This window comes from Enhydra lutris, unplaced genomic scaffold (genome assembly GCF_002288905.1).
Source record: "Enhydra lutris kenyoni isolate GAN:26980312 unplaced genomic scaffold, ASM228890v2 scaffoldscaffold35, whole genome shotgun sequence".
In the NCBI taxonomy this organism is placed as follows: domain Eukaryota; kingdom Metazoa; phylum Chordata; class Mammalia; order Carnivora; family Mustelidae; genus Enhydra; species Enhydra lutris.
The window spans coordinates 15377741-15394416 of record NW_019154119.1 but is presented as its reverse complement, the minus strand read 5'-3'; the positions used below and the strand labels follow the sequence as shown (position 1 = coordinate 15394416).

The 16676-nt window shown below is 45.4% G+C and overlaps 1 protein-coding gene across 1 annotated transcript in view; it reads right to left on the bottom strand.

Moving 5' to 3' along the window:
- LOC111154194 (protein disulfide isomerase family A member 6) overlaps positions 1–16009 on the bottom strand; it is a 19717-nt gene extending 3708 nt beyond the window's left edge. Inside the window, exons 1-10 of the mRNA XM_022513643.1 lie at positions 15921–16009; positions 10245–10386; positions 6288–6345; positions 5717–5843; positions 3864–3970; positions 2358–2488; positions 1855–1969; positions 1197–1337; positions 344–428; positions 143–215 (exon numbers count right to left, since the gene is read on the bottom strand). Coding sequence (XP_022369351.1) covers positions 143–215; positions 344–428; positions 1197–1337; positions 1855–1969; positions 2358–2488; positions 3864–3970; positions 5717–5843; positions 6288–6345; positions 10245–10386; positions 15921–15939 — 998 coding nt within the window. The 5' untranslated portion in view covers positions 15940–16009. The remainder of the gene's footprint in view (positions 1–142; positions 216–343; positions 429–1196; positions 1338–1854; positions 1970–2357; positions 2489–3863; positions 3971–5716; positions 5844–6287; positions 6346–10244; positions 10387–15920) is intronic.
- Positions 16010–16676: the final 667 nt, after the last annotated feature.

Below are 16676 nucleotides of genomic sequence, written 5' to 3'. Positions count from 1 at the left end.
AAAAAAAAAAAAAAAAAAAAAAAAAAAAAAAAAAAAAGCCAGAGAGAAACAGGACACATCTGACAGAGAACACAGTGGAAACCCGAAATTCAGGAGCACAAAGCTCTTCCAGCCAAAGCCTACTGAGATAATGACAACTTACCCCCACATTTTCTTTTTGTATTTGTCTGCCAACTTTAGAAGAACTTCTAAGTACGAGTTTCTGCCAGCAGCTCCTGATTGAAACAGACAGAATTTTTTCAAGGGAAAGAGAAAGGAGTCCGTCACATTCATCAACCGAGCACGCGCTCTCAGAGCCAGGAGCACGGAGCGGAGACGGCGAGGGAGCCTCTGCTCATCGTACCGGTATCCAGAATGTGGGGCAGCACGGCCACGACACAGAGCTGATGTTCCTCACACGTCTTCTTGGCGATGTCCTCATTGATGATCTGTGGGCCCAGAAGACAAGGGCTGGTTGGAAGGCCGCTGACACGAAACCCAGAGGTCAGTGTGATGACAAAGACTTGGCCCCGTCACATTCACTAAAGAGCAAAGCAGCTCACAGGACCGAGTGGCTGCTCCTGAATACAACTGCCTCGTAAGTACTGAGGCACCAGCGACAGCTCTGCTCTGTGACGGGCTCCTGTGATCTGTCCCTTAGCCCTCCCTCTGGAGTGCCAGCGGACATCACGCACACACAGTCTCTGGAGTGACAAAGCCTGGCTCTGACACTCATTAGCTAGACAGACAGATACGTATTATATATGCACGAGCCCTTGAAGCTCTCTGTGCCTCTGTTTCCTCAAGTAAAATGGAGCTAAAAGCGTATTTACCTCTAAGCATTCGTGTGGGAACTGGGAGGAACAAACGTAAACGTACCCGCACGATGCCCACTACGTGCTGAGCTGCACAGAACAGCTATTACTTTAAGAACAAGGACAGCGTGACCGGATGCGTTCTGTTTTTAAGCAGCCTGGTACACCTGTCCTTGCAGTGTAACTATTTTAGTGCTAAAAGTTATGAAAGTTATGAAAACGCAACAATTTATCAGACAGATCTTCCCCACTTGGAAATACAGGAACACTTCCAAGAGAACCCTTTAGAAGAGACGGGAAAGAGCTCATCTGAAAAGACAAAATGAGTGTCATCACTGAGGCAGAGCCCCCGCCATCAGACTGGACAAGTGCTTCCTATCTCGAGTAATGGAAGTGGTTTACCTCAAGCAGCTCAGGAGGCGGCGCGTTCTCAGAAAACAAATCCAGGGCCCGAGAGACAATGTCAGATCGTGTTCGCCCCCCATCATAATCCACAGGAGACTCTCCCTTCTGAAATATCTTGATTGTAGGAAATCCCCTAATCTATGAAAAAGAAAAGACAAGACAATCAAATTAACATTTAGTAAGAAATAAAATAATCTCTATGGGTTCTAAAACTACCTTCTAGGTCATTAACAAAACAATGTCCCAGCCTACATCAGTGATCAGGGATGAGACACAAAGGTCTATTAATCAGGTGGTTTCAACAGTCTGCCCACCGGGCTTAGCCAAGGCTCATTCAAAACTCGCCTATGTGCTTCATACAACACATCTGTTCTAGAACAAATGGACTGACTTTGAAAGCAACGCTAGCGACTTGTAAAAGCCTGGGCAAGTTGAATATTCGCTCTAAGCACACAGCAGAAGTGAGATATTGGATTTTAAAAAAAAGATGGTCTTGAGTTTTAGATTTAATAGTTTTAACAATCAAGTCATTTAGTTTCATTACAAATGGCCAAACAGCTGCCCTGCTACCACACAGGAGGCTTGGAGCGCTGCTGAGTAAGAGCTGAAAACACAGTGTATTTCTGAGAGAAACGAGCCTTGCAGACACACTCACCCCGTATCGGCTGGCGAGGAACTGGTTCGCGGTGGCGTCCACAGCGGCCAGCTTCACTTTTCCCTTCGTTTGCTCTTTGACCTCCGTAGCGGCAGCAGCCCATTCTGGCTCGAGGCTACAGAAAAATACTTGCACCTTAAAGCGTTTTAACTCTTGGCACAGATGCTTTAGCTGAGGTGTGCATGACTGCCCAGGCCCGTGAAAGCACACTTGGACACATGTTGTGCGTGTGTGTGGCATGAAGCGACACCACCCTTCCACGTTTCCCTCCCGGGCCTTTTGTCACTGCCCTCCCCAAATCGGGACGTTGGCTCCGTGTTCATCTCTGAAAACATGACAGAAGATTCTCTCGGCCCTAATGCCAACATGTAACCATCACTTAGAGTCCAGAGTTTTCCTGGAGATCCTGGGGATTACCTAGGTCTGGGCCGGCTTCCTCGAAGAAATCGAGGTGACTGTACTGAAAGCACCGTGACTCACAGAACTCGGTAGAAAGCACTTACTTTTTGCAGTGTCCACACCAAGGAGCATAGAATTCAACCATCCAAACATCGTCACTCTCAAGGACGTTCTTATCAAAGCTGTCGTCCGTCAGCTCAATCACATCCTTCTTGCTCGAACTTTCACTCCTACCCTGTCACGGGTGACGCTGAACATTAAACTAGGCGTGGCCAGAAAGCACATTATTCCTGTTCCAAACAGATTTAACAGTCTCACCCACATCTTAACGAGGTTTGGAGCTTTTCTTTCAAGTGAAAACTTACTCAGTTTGGGGGCATTCCTTAATATTTTCGCGTGTTAAGCGGTGTTTACTGTCAATTACCAGCACCTACAGTCTAAGCTATCGCACGCGCCTGAGTTCTGTCCTTGCTGTTTCGTTAGGGGAAACCCCGACTGCTCACAGAACCGCCCAGTAACACTACACTAATTCAGACCGGGCACAACTGCTCCTTCATCCCAGGATGTTAAATGCACCACAGTTGCTACCTTTCCATAGATAGAATCTCCATCATTCAAGAAAGCTAAATAGAACATTTAATCCCCTTTTTCGAAGAATTTTCTTTTTTTAAAGTTTTATTTATTTAAGTCCTCTCTACTCCCAATGTGGGGCTCAAACTCACAACCCCGAGATCAAGAGTTACCCACTCCTCCGACTGAACCAGCCAGGTGCCTCCAAAGAACTTTCTTGAGTACCAAGGCTCAGAAGCAGTCAGTTCTGTTGACTGCTTACTGGTGCTTGAGCCAAAAGCCATGGAGGTAGGGAGACAACTATGCCCATTAAATGTTGGGAGTTTGAAATAAAAGACAAGAGCTTGGAATCTCTGGGTAACTTCTTCATCTGTGTAAGGAGCTAGTTTTACTGGTCTCTTTAAGAGTCAAGGGCCATTTTATCTCTATCTGTAAGAATTTAAGGCCTCTTCACGAGAACTTAAGTACATCATGGTTAAACATCCCATCTCCTACATGGACATCTAAAATACCAATCCATGGAACAAGAACTTCTTTGTCTTCTTCCCTGTCCATTTATACGAGTTTTCCAGGATTTCAGGCTGATTGCCAGACAAAGGCCAAGAGATCATTCAAATTTCACCCTTCTTTGCCCAAAGCCCATCTGGTCTCTCTCTCTCCACTTTAGAACTACTAAGGCCATAGGATCCCAGAGCCGGGCTCCCCTGGCCTGGAGCTCTTTCTCCGTCTACAGCTCAAGCTCTTCCATTTTAGCACGGGGACGCAGAAGCCCACCTGTGTCCTGGTTCTTGGCCTACAGTTGTGGCAAGCCACCCTGGGACTGCCTCTGAGGAGGTCAAACGAACAGGATGGTTGGTTGACTCCCTCTGGCATTAGCTGATCTAACCTGTTTTTAACCAAAAGTTCTACTACCTACAATAGTAGTAGTGACTCAAAAAAAACAGAACAACAACAACAAAAAAACCTATCCTCTACAAGGAATCCATATTCTGGCATCAGAATCATTACACACATCAAAAATTAACATTATACAGCCTTACTTGCTTTCCAGAACTATATCCGCCACCCCTTCCCCCAAGGCGATCCTTGACGAGCTGGCGGAGAGCACCGAGAGCAGCATCTACGATGGCTTCACCAGTTCTGCCACCTACAGGAAGACACAGGACAATGAGACGGACAGGTGGCAGTGAGCTGTGTGCCTGGAGGACACTACCTCAATCTGTCAGCTTTATCGGATGTTTGAACACACCCAACAGTACATAGGTGTATTTAACACAGGGCCAAGTTCTCCCTATAATGCCTTTTGCACTAGACTTTTCACTGGGAAAACCAAATCCCCTTCTTCAGTTTTAGGTTACTAGTGTGAATAAGAACACCTTCCTGTTCACCTATCATCTACAAAGGAGAGTAACTCACAAATGTTTACATAATGTGCAACATGGACACAGATGAGTAAGAAACTTATTATCTAGTTGCGACAGCAGAGAACAAATTACCAACTGAGAAACATAGAAGAAACTAGTTCTATGATAACGGAGAGGAAAAAAATGTGGACAAAGTAGGATATGAAATATGTGAAGCCACGTAACAGGAAAGCAGTCCAGGCCTCTTTGTTCTACCCTGCTTATCACAGTTATCTTGGGCTTTTTTTAGGTTCTCTAGCTGAATTTACTCCTAATCTAAGAAGTAACAAACCCTGTAACTGAAACTCAATAATGACAACAGCCCTTAGAAATTTCATCAAAAACTGTATTACTCAGGGCGCCTGGGTGGCTCAATGGGTTAAGCCTCTGCCTTCAGCTCAGGTCATGATTCCAGGGTCCTGGGATAGAGCCCCGCATCAGGGTCTCTGCTTAGCAGGGAGCCTGCTTCCCTTCCTCTCTCTGACTCTCTGCCTACTTGTGATCTCTATCAAATAAATAAATAAAATCTTTAAAAAGATAACAACAACAACAAAAAAACCAAAGAACAAACAAACAAGAAACTGTATTACTCAAGAAAAAGTCAGGGGGCTCGTAATGGACTCGGAAGTGCGCAGTTGATATAGGCCGTGAGGTTATCTTCACAGTTTAAAGGCAAAACTCTAAAAACATCTCTGGAAAATTTCATTTAAAAAAAAAAAAATAGTTTCTTATCAAACGTTTGAGACTTTCAGACCTGACATCAGAAAGCAAATACAGTACAGCAACACTCAGAATACGTTCCAAGTGTGTTGTTCCGTGGCCCTGGCTGACATGATCTCACACGGGAGGGCAAGCTGTGCACAGACCACAGCCTTCTGTTCCTTCTCTATCTCCAGAGGCCTCCATCCTCTGAACCAGCACCCCTTCCTCTAATCTACCTGGAAATATACCAAATTAAGAAAGGTACTAGCAATCTTTAAAAAAAGGGGGGGGGCACCTGGGTGGCTCAGAGGGTTAAGCCTTTGCCTTCAGCTCAGGTCATGATCTCAGGGTCCTGGGATCGAGCCCTACGTTGGGTTCTCTGCTCAGCAGGGAGCCTGCTTCCCCATTTCTGTCTGCCTGCCTCTCTGCCTACTTGTGATCTCTCTGTCAAATAAATAAAAAATCTTTAAAAAAAAAAAAAAAAAAGAAAAGAAAAAGAAAGGTACTAGCAAGAGAGGGGTTTCTCACTCTAAACCAAGAGCTGGCGAACTCTTAGTGAAGGGCCAAACAGCACTTATTTTCAGCTGGGCAGGCCTTCCTGTCAGCCGTAGCTACTGGATGCCGCCATCTGAGCGTGAAAGCAACTACAGACAATATGTTAACAGGTGTGACTGTGTTTTGAAATACTTTATTTACAAAAACAAACGTGCCCTTGCTCCTAATTTTGACCTACCTGTTCAAATTAGAATTCCAACCAGGGGAATGGAGTCGTTACGAAAAGTCCTTACCCTGATAATCTTCTGGTCTGTTTTTGTTGGAGCCAAAAATCTTAATGGTAGGAAAGCCCTGAACACCGTACTGGCCTCCGAGAGACTGATGCTTATCTGCGTCAACTGCGCCAACTTTTACAACATCCTGTGAAAACAGAAAAGCATTAGCTACTTTTCTCTCAACTGGAGCAGATTCCACAAAACCCACCATTCAATTCTTGTAGACTCGGGGACAAGATGGTAAAGGGCAGGGTTAGGTTGACAAACAGAATTAATGAGGGCTCTAGCCTGGACAATCCTTCCTGCATGGAATGATGGGTGAGACAGAAGCCAGCCCTGGAGGGAACCCAGCAGCTCCCAGAATCACCATGATGAAGAATCATCATGTCACTCATCTGGAAGACCGAGTTAACAAAAATAGACAACATAAAAATTAAATGTATGCTATCCCTTTGCTCCCTACATGATTCTGGCACCAGAACAAAGGCTCTGAGCTTCAATATGCAAATGACCTTCCCATCCTACATCAAGCCCAGCTGCATACTGATTTACACATTCACAGGGGAACATGGATGTCTCAGAAACTTACTTTTAATGCAGTTGCTGCTTTCTTCCATTCTGGTGTCAACCTCTGGCAGTGGCCACACCTTTTAGGAGATGAAAACACAAGGCAACAATTAATGTCTTTGATCCCCAATTCAAACATACTCCACCAGGGCATCTGGGTGGCTCCGTCCATTGAGTGTCTATCTGCCTTCGGCTCAGGTCGTGATCTCGGTGTCCTGGGATCAAGTGCTGCATCAGGCTCCCTCCTCCGCGGGGGCCTGCTTCTCTCTCTCCCTCTGCCAGCCATTCCCCCTGCTTGTGCTTGCTGTCAAATAAATAAATAAAATCTTAAAAAAAAAAAAACAAAAAACTCCACCAGCAGTCTACTGAGTGGCTTGCACAGGGGCGGGTGCTTGCCGGGAGTACACGTACTCATAAAACCTGATCGGTGACGAGAAGGACCTAGCCATTTTAAGTGGCTTTACAATAATCCTTTTTTATATATTAACTTAAAATGTTTTCAAATTACTGTTTAATCAAATTATATTTAAAGAGTTTAAACTGTCCCCTGTAACTCTATCCCTGGGTAGGAACTTTAGCATTTATCTGGTCAAGTGTGTGTGGTCTGAGTTCTGTAAGGCCAGGCAAAATGCAGATTCTTGGGCGCCATAAAATCAGAATGCCTAGAGAAGGGGTTCAGGAACCCACATTTTAGTAAGATAAGCTAGTGATCCTTAAGCCCATTAAGGTTTGATATTCCCTGATCTAATCCAACCTCTTCATTTTATAGATGAGGCCATCAATATTAGAGCCTAAATCTCAATGCTCTTTGGCTCCCACAGCAGCCATGTGGAGCTAAAAATGTACATGTAATCCCAAATTTATAAGCCTCGCAAGCTGAAAAGTCCTCGATACCACAAGGTGGGGTTAAAAGGGCAAGAGAGAGCAAGAGAGAGACAAGAGATGAGAACACAAGAAAAAACAACTTTAATCTTGTAGGGAACAATATCTGAAATAAATAACTGTGAAACATAACATATACAGATGAGTGCTTTTAAAAAGTTATATATACCCAAACCTGTTGTGTTTATACCCTTTATTGAACTTGCAGACATTGTATTGTTCATTTTCACGGCTGAGTAACATCCATTGTATGAAGATACCATAACCAGTTTACACATAGGTGATTATTTTTTGTTTTTTGAAAAAACAAAGTCAAGTCTCCTATCTAGGTTTCTAAAGACCAAATGAGCAAATACAATGTGCCAGGACCATGAGGAGCCCCTCGCACAGAACTTCATTTCATCGGCACAACACTGAAGACAGGCCTTGTTATCTTCATCTTCCGGATGAGGAGACAGACCTGTCCACTATCACACAGCGGACCGGTGACAGACCTGCTGGATCGGTCTCTGACTCCAGGTCCCACGTTCTTAATCACTATGTACTATCACCTTCCACAGGGGCCTAAGCTTAATCCAATATTTTACAAGTCAGGACCTTGGGGTACCTGCATGGCTCGGTCATTAAGCATCTGCCTTTGGCCTCAGGTCATGATCCAGGGGTCCTGGGATCCAGCCCCATGTCAGGCCTCCTGCTCGGCAGGAAGCCTGCTTCTCCCTCCCCTGCTTCCCTGGCTTGTGTTCCCTCTTTCGCGGTCTGTCAAATAAATAAATAAAATCTTTAAATAAATAAATAAAAGTCAGGATCTTCTGGGAAATGGCCTGGAATGCTGCTTCTACATACTTCTATCTAATATCCTGCTGTCCACGTGTTCCTGCTTAGAAGTCCAGGAGTCAAAATTTTATAGGACTTTGCGCCTCTTTAATTTCAGCGTATACTATGAAAGGACTCAAATCAGAGATTGTCAAGAGCGTATGTTACCTTCAATTTTGATATGAAGCACAGTAAAGACAGATCAAAATGCCACATAAATCGAAACAGAGCATATCTCTAACCCAAGGGTTCCTCACTTGTGGTCCATAGACCCTGAAGGTGTTGGTGGACAAAAACGCAGGAGCTTCAGGAACTTCTGATGGGGGGGGAGGAAACACCTCTGTTTTGCTAACTTGTAATGGAAATGAAGGCTTTCCTTCAACGATGGACATCACAACACGCCTGCTCTTAGATCCCTGTCACAGCGCTACACTTCTCTCCTAGCCTTGCCTATGCTCACCACTACATCATCGGGACGATGGTGTCTATGCGTCAGAGCTGCTGCGAGATCTTGGTATTTACTGTCCCAGTGAACGAGCACCACATAACCACATCAAGATTTATTTTAATATTTTGATGTTATTTAGATATTTTAGGTTCCCTACAAGTCCTATAGGCTTTATTTTACACGCAAAAGAGGAAAATCTTTATTCTGGAAGGAATTAAAAGCCTTCACCAAGCTGCCAAGTCCGAACACAGGAAGAGGGAAAAATACCTGCTCTAATGAGACCTCCTGCTCCCCAGAACATTAGGAAGCCAAACTGCTACTAACCGTAACCATTAACTACAGGGTCCAGATCCGGCCTTCTCAATGATGCTCTTTGGTTTAGTTTTGGAATGAGGTATATTATCTTCATATAGTAGCTCCCCAAAACAATGTCAGTTACTCATGCCATAAATGATAAAGAAAAAAAATTCTAACATGTAAAAACTGCATACAAAAGCATTCAACAACAGAACAGTTTGTACAATTACTATCTGTACATTTACTAATACGAATGAATTAACCCATACAAAATGCGCATTTGGATTTAACAAAAAAAGAGAGGCTTTAAAAAAATAATAAAGGTACTCAGATGAATAGTATTCACAATGTGGCAACATAAAAGTAGACGGTTTTACCTTAATTTGCTACACTGGACATTAACTGAAATAGTCCATGAGGACTGGTAATGAGTTTCCAAAAGTCAGTTTCATGGTCTTGCAAAGTAAAAAATTAAAGCAATAAAGGAAAATCTTTCATCAGGTATATCCTCAAATGCACCCACTCAAGGAAGTAAGAAGAATCTGTAAGAATTTCACTGACTGGGGCGCCTGGGTGGCTCAGTGGGTTAAAGCCTCTGCCTTCGGCTCAGGTCATGATCCCAGTGTCCTGGGATCGAGCCCTGCATCAGGCTCTCTGCTCAGCAGGGAGCCTGCTTCCCTTCCTCTCTCTGCCTATTTGTGATCTGTCAAATAAATAAATAACATCTTTAAAAAAAAAAAAAAAAAAAAAAAAAAAAAAAGAATTTCACTGACTACCCCAATGTGAGCAGAGGGGGCGCAGCTCACATCTAAAAGGACTTCCTGAGGTCATCTGCAGGACACAGCCGGCTGGGACCCAGGTCCCCTAAGGGTACTTACGGCCTGCTAGATTACAGAAGTTAACAGCCTTGAGCACATTTTGCAGTTTCCATTTATTTGTCTCTACACTTGCCTATTTGTTGGGTTTTTGTTTTGTTTGCATGATAGACTGAACTACATAAATAATTAGTGCAATACTGTATTTTGACTATGTATAATCATGCACCATTAATTTCAACAATAACTGCATCTTTACCCCATAAGGGTCCCCGTCGCCAGCAATGCATGTAAGGCAAGAAAATAATTTTAAAATTAAACCAGTTTTTAATGACATATTTCTGGAAGCAACTCTCTTAGAAACAGAATGGAATTAATCACTAGTTCTTCCCTTTCCTGTGCCCAGTATTTTTCAGCTAAACGCATTTCCCTTCCATCAAGATCCCACTTGCCTCATCATTGACAAATACTTTCTTAAAATCAGATGAAGGATTTTCTTTCTTCTTTTTTGCAACACTTAGCTGCTTCAACCGTATTTTTTCAGTGGACTCAACCTCCACGGCCTTTAACTCACACCACTCTGGTGAGTCTCCCACTTCCCTACTTCTTTTAGACAAGCAGTAAGCTAGATAAACTAGATGACCGAGTAAAATCACACTTTCAAATAATATTTTCTCTAACTTTATGAAGTACCATACATAACCCACGACAGCTTTCTACTTACCAGGGAGCATAGAATTCTACAAGCCACAAGCTATCACTCTGAATGACTTCTCGGTTGAAATTTGACGGAGTCAGCTCGATCACATCGTCGCTGGAGGAGTAGAGGCCAGTCGCTGTCAGGAAGAAGCTGCAGCTCATCAGACCTGCGGCGGCACAAAGCAGACGTGAGTGAAAGGGTTCATGCTCTGGCAGCAAACTCAGTAACGGGAGTCCATAGCCCAAGGTCCGCCCAGGGCAGGGCTCTTCCGACCCCCAGCCCCGCCCACTGCTTGCTGCCCTTGCAGCCCCTGGGATCTCGCTCCCCCTGGCGCAGGACACAACAAGGACACAGAGGCCACACTCACCTCTCGAGCTGCAACTGACAAAACATTTCTTACTTTGTGATTATACACGAACATCTTCATTCTTTACAGTCACCCTGGGAGGTAATACTACCACGGCGATTTCAGGGGCGAGGACACTGAGAAGTTGGGAGGCCACCCTGTGAGCCTGGGCAGTGCGCACAGCATTTATTTCTTGTGACACGCAGTTGTGATATTAGCACGCTACCTTTACTACTTTCTTTCGAAGGAAAAATCACTTGCTTCCTCCACTAAACTGGGACTCATCAAGGGCAGTAACTTCTTTCGTAAGTAGTTTTACTTCTGCTAACATTTTTCGTGGCAATCTGTAGGCACCTACAATGTTGTCGATGAGCTTACAAAGAATTTTCTCGTCCATGTTATAAAGCGAGCATGGAGACCTGCATTATTAACAGCACAGTTTAGCCACACTGCAGACCACGTGCATTTTTGCTGGCTATTCTAGGGCTTGAAATGTAATTTTTAACAATTATATAGGAAAACAAGTTCTGAACTGACTTACGAATATCTTAAGAACTCAAAGTTCTGAACTGGTAGTACTATCCAGTTCTGCCTCCTCCTTTTAAATATATATAGGACTTCCTTGTTTTCCAATTGCATTGCATCTAATACAATATGCTTAATAATGCTTAATAATGGACTATTCTTGACTTTAATATTTTCTCATTTGCTGGCTTTGGGTTGAAAAATAAACTTGATGATATTAGAGAAATTCCTGTTACCTTTTCTTAGCATCTATGAAGATGATCATATAATTTATTTCTTTTAATCTACTGATGTAACAAACTGGGAAACTGACCTGTCCTCTAAGGCAGCGTGGGCATGCACCACCTTAGTCACATTTTCCTAAGACTTGTGGACAGAATTTGGAAGACTTCGAACGGAGCTTTGCTGAATAACCCAATGGTGAGTTTCTCCGGGAAGGCGTGTTCACCAGTGCTAACTGCTCTGCTGCTAAATCTTCCACCTTCTACTTACACAGCACTTTGAATTTTCAAATCACTCTCAAATACAGTAGGTCACTGGGTTTTTCACAGCATCACTAACTAAAGAGCAGGGATAATCCCTCTTTGATAAATAAGGAAACAAAGGCCCATCTGTGCCCTCTGACTTCTATTTCCAAGTTCTTCCCATTTAAACCACTGTTGTCTTCTTACTGCTTAGGTTAAAATGGTTCACTAGGTCGTGGGCATGAAGAAACAATGTAATTATACTGTTCAAGAATACTGCATCCCAGGGGTACCTGGCTGGCTCAGTTAGCAAAGCAAAGCATTCCACTCTCAATTTCAGGGATGCGAGTTCAGGCCCCACATGGCATGGAGACTACTTTATTTATTTATTAAGATTTTATTTATTTATTTGACAGAGAGAGAGAGAGAGAGAGAGAAAGCACGCGTGCACACAAGCAGGGAGGAGTGGCAAGTGGGGGAGAAGCAGGCTTCCCGCTCAGCAAGGAGCCTGATGTGGGACTCGATCCCAGGGCCCTGGGATCACAACCTGAGCCGAAGGCAGACCCTTAACTGACTGAGCCACCCAGGTGCCCCTGGAAACTACTTAAAAAAAAAAAAAAAAAAAAAAAAAGAATATTGCAACTGTGTACTTTACTACGGGTGACATAAAAGGTTATCATGCAGGGGGGTATGATCACATTTGTTTTCTAGAGTTTTCTGGCTGCAATGTGGGGGAGTGGTATCACCCAAACCCAGGGAAAGCTGAAACGGGCAACAGTAAGACACGCTACTGGGAGGTCAAGTAGGAGACTGAAAACTAACTGCGGGACTTGTCCTCCGCCACAGGACCGCTGTGGTGGAGTAGTGAAAATACACAGCCGCCAATCTGCACAAGACTGGAGCGAAGGAAGGAACAAGTTGATGGGAACAACAGGTAAGTCTTTAAAACAAGACTTACTATGAAGAGCACAAGAAGGCAAGCAAATGTGGGGTGGAAGGAAGGTTTCTTTTCAAAGACGAGTGATCTGAGCGTGAAGGGAAAAAATATGGGGAGTGAGAGAGACTAAGAAAAAGTGGAGGAATCATGAAACAAAATGCCTGGAATCAGGAAGGGAGGGCACCAGAGCCAGTGATGTGGGTAGCCTGGGACAGGATGACCTCCTTTCCCACTTCCGAGGTGGGAAAGGCATGTGGATGGAGATCAGGCCATCCAAAGTGGGGCTCTCTGTCCAATACAGCAGCCACCGGCCACATGTGGCTGCCCCAATAGGCACTGATGGTATAAAAAACCCACTAAATTTTGAAGACTGGGTAGGGGGAAAAAAGCATCTTCTTAGTATTTTTGATATAACGTGCTAAAATGATATTTTATATACACTGGGGAAATATATATTAAAATTAATTTCACCTGTTTCCTTTTACCTTTTTAAACGAGGCTACTAGAGTAGTTAAAATCAGATATAAAGTTTGCATTATTATCTCTAATGGACTGCATTGCTCACTAATCTTTCTGTTGCTGCAGGAAAGGTTAAGAGGAGTTTGACGTATTTAACAAAGCAAGTAAATTAAGAACCTAAGCAGAGAGAATCTTAATTCTGAACAAGCTTAGAACTTAAGACTGGTCCTGGAAAATCCTCCATGGAGTTCTACTTTCTAAAGTTTATCATTTTTTGTAAAATCAACACGAACTGACACTTGTTCATTACATTGAGCTCACTGTGGAATTTTTGAAAATGCAAAAGAAAACCCATCAACTGTTCCGCTAGGATGGGCGATACTTTGGTGACTATTCTTTTTTTTTTTTTAATATTTTATTTATTTATTTGACAGAGAGAGAGAGAGATCACAAGTAGGCAGAGAGGCAGGCAGAGAGAGAGGGGGGAAGCAGGCTCCCTGCTGAGCAGAGAGCCCCATGCGGTGCTCCATCCCAGGACCCTGAGATCATGACCTGAGCTGAAGGCAGACGCTTAACCCGCTGAGCCACCCAGGCGCCCCTTTTGGTGACTATTCTTACTGACATCTCCATGTAATTCAGAGGTCTAAAACCTTTATTTATATGCATGTGATCTTACTACACATTCTTTTCCGTAATTTTTTTCACTCAAAATAAGTTAAAGACATTTCCTATGTAATTACGGATCACCTTCGCCCCCTACATAGCCATTCTTAATGGCTCTATCACGCTGCCAGTCTACCCCCACAGAATTTATTTCCAACTTGTCACAATTAACAGACGAATGCTGAAAATTCTTATACTTGCCTTCTCCCCCAAATAAATATAAATATTTCCTTAAGAGATAATCTTACAGGAGGGATGGGGGAATAGCTAATATTTTGATGTATTTATCTGTCCAACTACTCTCCAGAAACTGACATGTTAACTATGAATAATGCTTAAATGACATTACACACCAGAACTGTCTAAACAACTAAGATACATTAACTCATTTTGAGAAATCTATGTGGTATGTATCATCATGCCCATTTTTAGACCAGGAAATGGAGCCACAGAAAGGGTAACCTGCCTAAGGCCATCTCATTAGAAAGAGATGTTATGCAATCCAGATTTTTAACCAAAGGACTGGAGACTGCATTCGTATAATCCCAAGGAGAGTCATTAGGTAGATTGTGGCAGGAGAATTGGTTTTTCCCCCTTCTCCATCAATCAGGGACAGCAGGCTGGAGTCACCTAAGGGATGGGCCATGATTTTTACCTCAGGAATGTGCTTCCTTTCCATACAAAAATGGTCATGACATCAGTGTAACACGGACTTGGGCTTTTTTTTTTTTTTCCCTCTAGTAATGCTGCTGGAGTTTTTATTTGTCTTTAAATTTTGCCTGATTCTCACAAGAGACTCCCCTTTCTTTTAAATGGCTCTCCAGTGGAAATGTCTTGATAACAGAGATTTGAAACCTAAATTCCTTAAAAGGCAGTATAACCTAGTAGGGTTAGAAAGAAATGAAATACTGAGGGAAAAAAAAAAAACAGTTCAAAAGATGCATAAATTCCAACAGCAAAAAGAAGCGAGTAAGTACCCCCTATGAAAACCCTCAAGAAAACAAAAAACCCCAGACCACTTAAGATGATAAAGTAGGTCAATCTCCACTAATAAACGTTCTGTTTCTGAAATTCGCATGGCATTTCCACTCACTGGTAATGAGCACCAATGGGAAACTGGCATATCCGAGCGTCTAGAATCTATGTGAGCAGATGGTTTTGCCATCTGTGGCTCCCCATTATTCCTCCACAGTAGTTAAGGATGTTATAAACCCACATCAGCAACATCTCTGCCCTACACCTGCTAGCCAGAGTACACGATCCCAAAGCGGTCATCTAGAAACCAACAGGGCTCCCCAAAAGGTTGACTACAATTATTCGAATCATGAGGTAATTGACAGAATCACAGACTCTTTGGGAGCGGACTCTGAACTCACCCGAGAGCAACTACACAGAGACTGGGATCCTTCCCCCTCCTCTATGTTCTCTCCGCAGTCCCACGGCAAGTTATTTATATCTCGCTGACCCTCCTGAGACCGGTATGAACTCATTCATCCTGACAACGGCCCAGAGTGGCAGCACTAGCCCAGAGTGGCTACGCGGCCCGCTCCCGGTCACACAGCTAGCAAAAGCGGGGGGCGGGCTGGGGCTCTGGTCTGCACCCAGAGCGTCCCGGTAACGCCGGCAAGAGCGCCTGGGCTGGGTTGGGACCAAGGGGCGCCAGAAAAGGGACGGGATCATCCTCAACCTCCCTCGCCGTCGTTTCTAAAACGGGCATTTACAGAATTTATGGAAGTCCGCGTCCACCGAGTTTTTGAAAGTTCCACCACATTTAAAGGGCTTCTGGAAGGCCCCGTTCCCTTTCGCAGGCAGCTCTTCGGCCTGATCCCAGGGCTGGGTTTTGATATTTCGCTTCTCATCAGTGGGAATTCCACAGAACAGGTGGTGACCCCGCGGCCGAGCCGCACGCAGGCCGGCGTGAGGACAGCCGGCCCAGATCAAGGGAGCCCTGACCCTGACCCTCTCAGGTCGCCCCCGGCCGGAACCTCCGCCAGGGATCAAGGTGCTCCGCGCGGCTCCCACGCAGCTCCCGGCCTGGGCTCCCGCCCGGCCCGCCGCCGCCCCTCCACCCCGGGTTCGCGCCCAGGCCCGGGGCTCCCCGTCCCCGCCGCGCCACGCTCCCCGGGGTGGGCTTCGGGAGCCCCGCCGACGTGCCTCCCCTCCGCACGCGCCCCGAGTCCGGCAGGGCCCCGCACCCTCGCGCCGGCCGGGCCCGCCATCCCCCACCCCAGCTCCGGCTGAGGCCGTACGCCCGCCCCGCCGGGACCTCCCAGGCGGCCTCCCGACACCAGGAAACCGGCGCCTACCCAGCACCAGGCGAGCCATGCCGAGCGCCCCGGCCGTCGTGTAGTCCCGCCGTCGCCTGAGCTCCGCGCGCCGCGCCCCCGCCGCCCCACGTCCCGCCCTCGGCCTGTGAGGCAGGCGCCGGGAGGCGCGGAGGGGACGGGCCGGAAGGCGCTCGCCAAGCCGTGGCCGCGGCTCATTGGTCCTTGCGGGCTTCGCTCATTCGCATAGCCAATGGGAGGCGGCCGGGTAGAGGTTCCCGGTTTGATTTTTTTATTGGGGGCGGAGCGAGCGGCGGAAGGAGGGACTTGCTGGGGGCGGGGCAAACCAACCTCTCCTTTCTCCGTGGCCCCCTGGTCCTCCGCACCCCGAACTGGGTTTCCAGCGCTTCCTGTCCCTCCCGTAGAGTCTGGCGTTTGGTCCTTGTTATCTTAAGGGTCTTTATTATCTCTTTCCCTCCCTGGCCTCTAGCGACCCCCTTTTCCACCCGTCACTCATCCCTTGCCTCTCCACTCCCCACCCCTTGTTCTCTTTGTCTGGGGGTGGGGGGTAACTTTTTTTTTTTTTAGCCTTCAGTACATCTAGGAGCTAATTAAGTAACATATTAATTTTATTTTTCTAATCTTTCTCGTCTACCGGACGAGTATTTAGTCAAACGCTTGCTAAGCACGTACTGTATACACCATAAGTGAACATGTACTTACTTTGTGGAATTACTTTAGAAGTTCCCATGTCCGGGACACCTGACTACAAAACCTTTTCGCTGATAGATCAGGTTC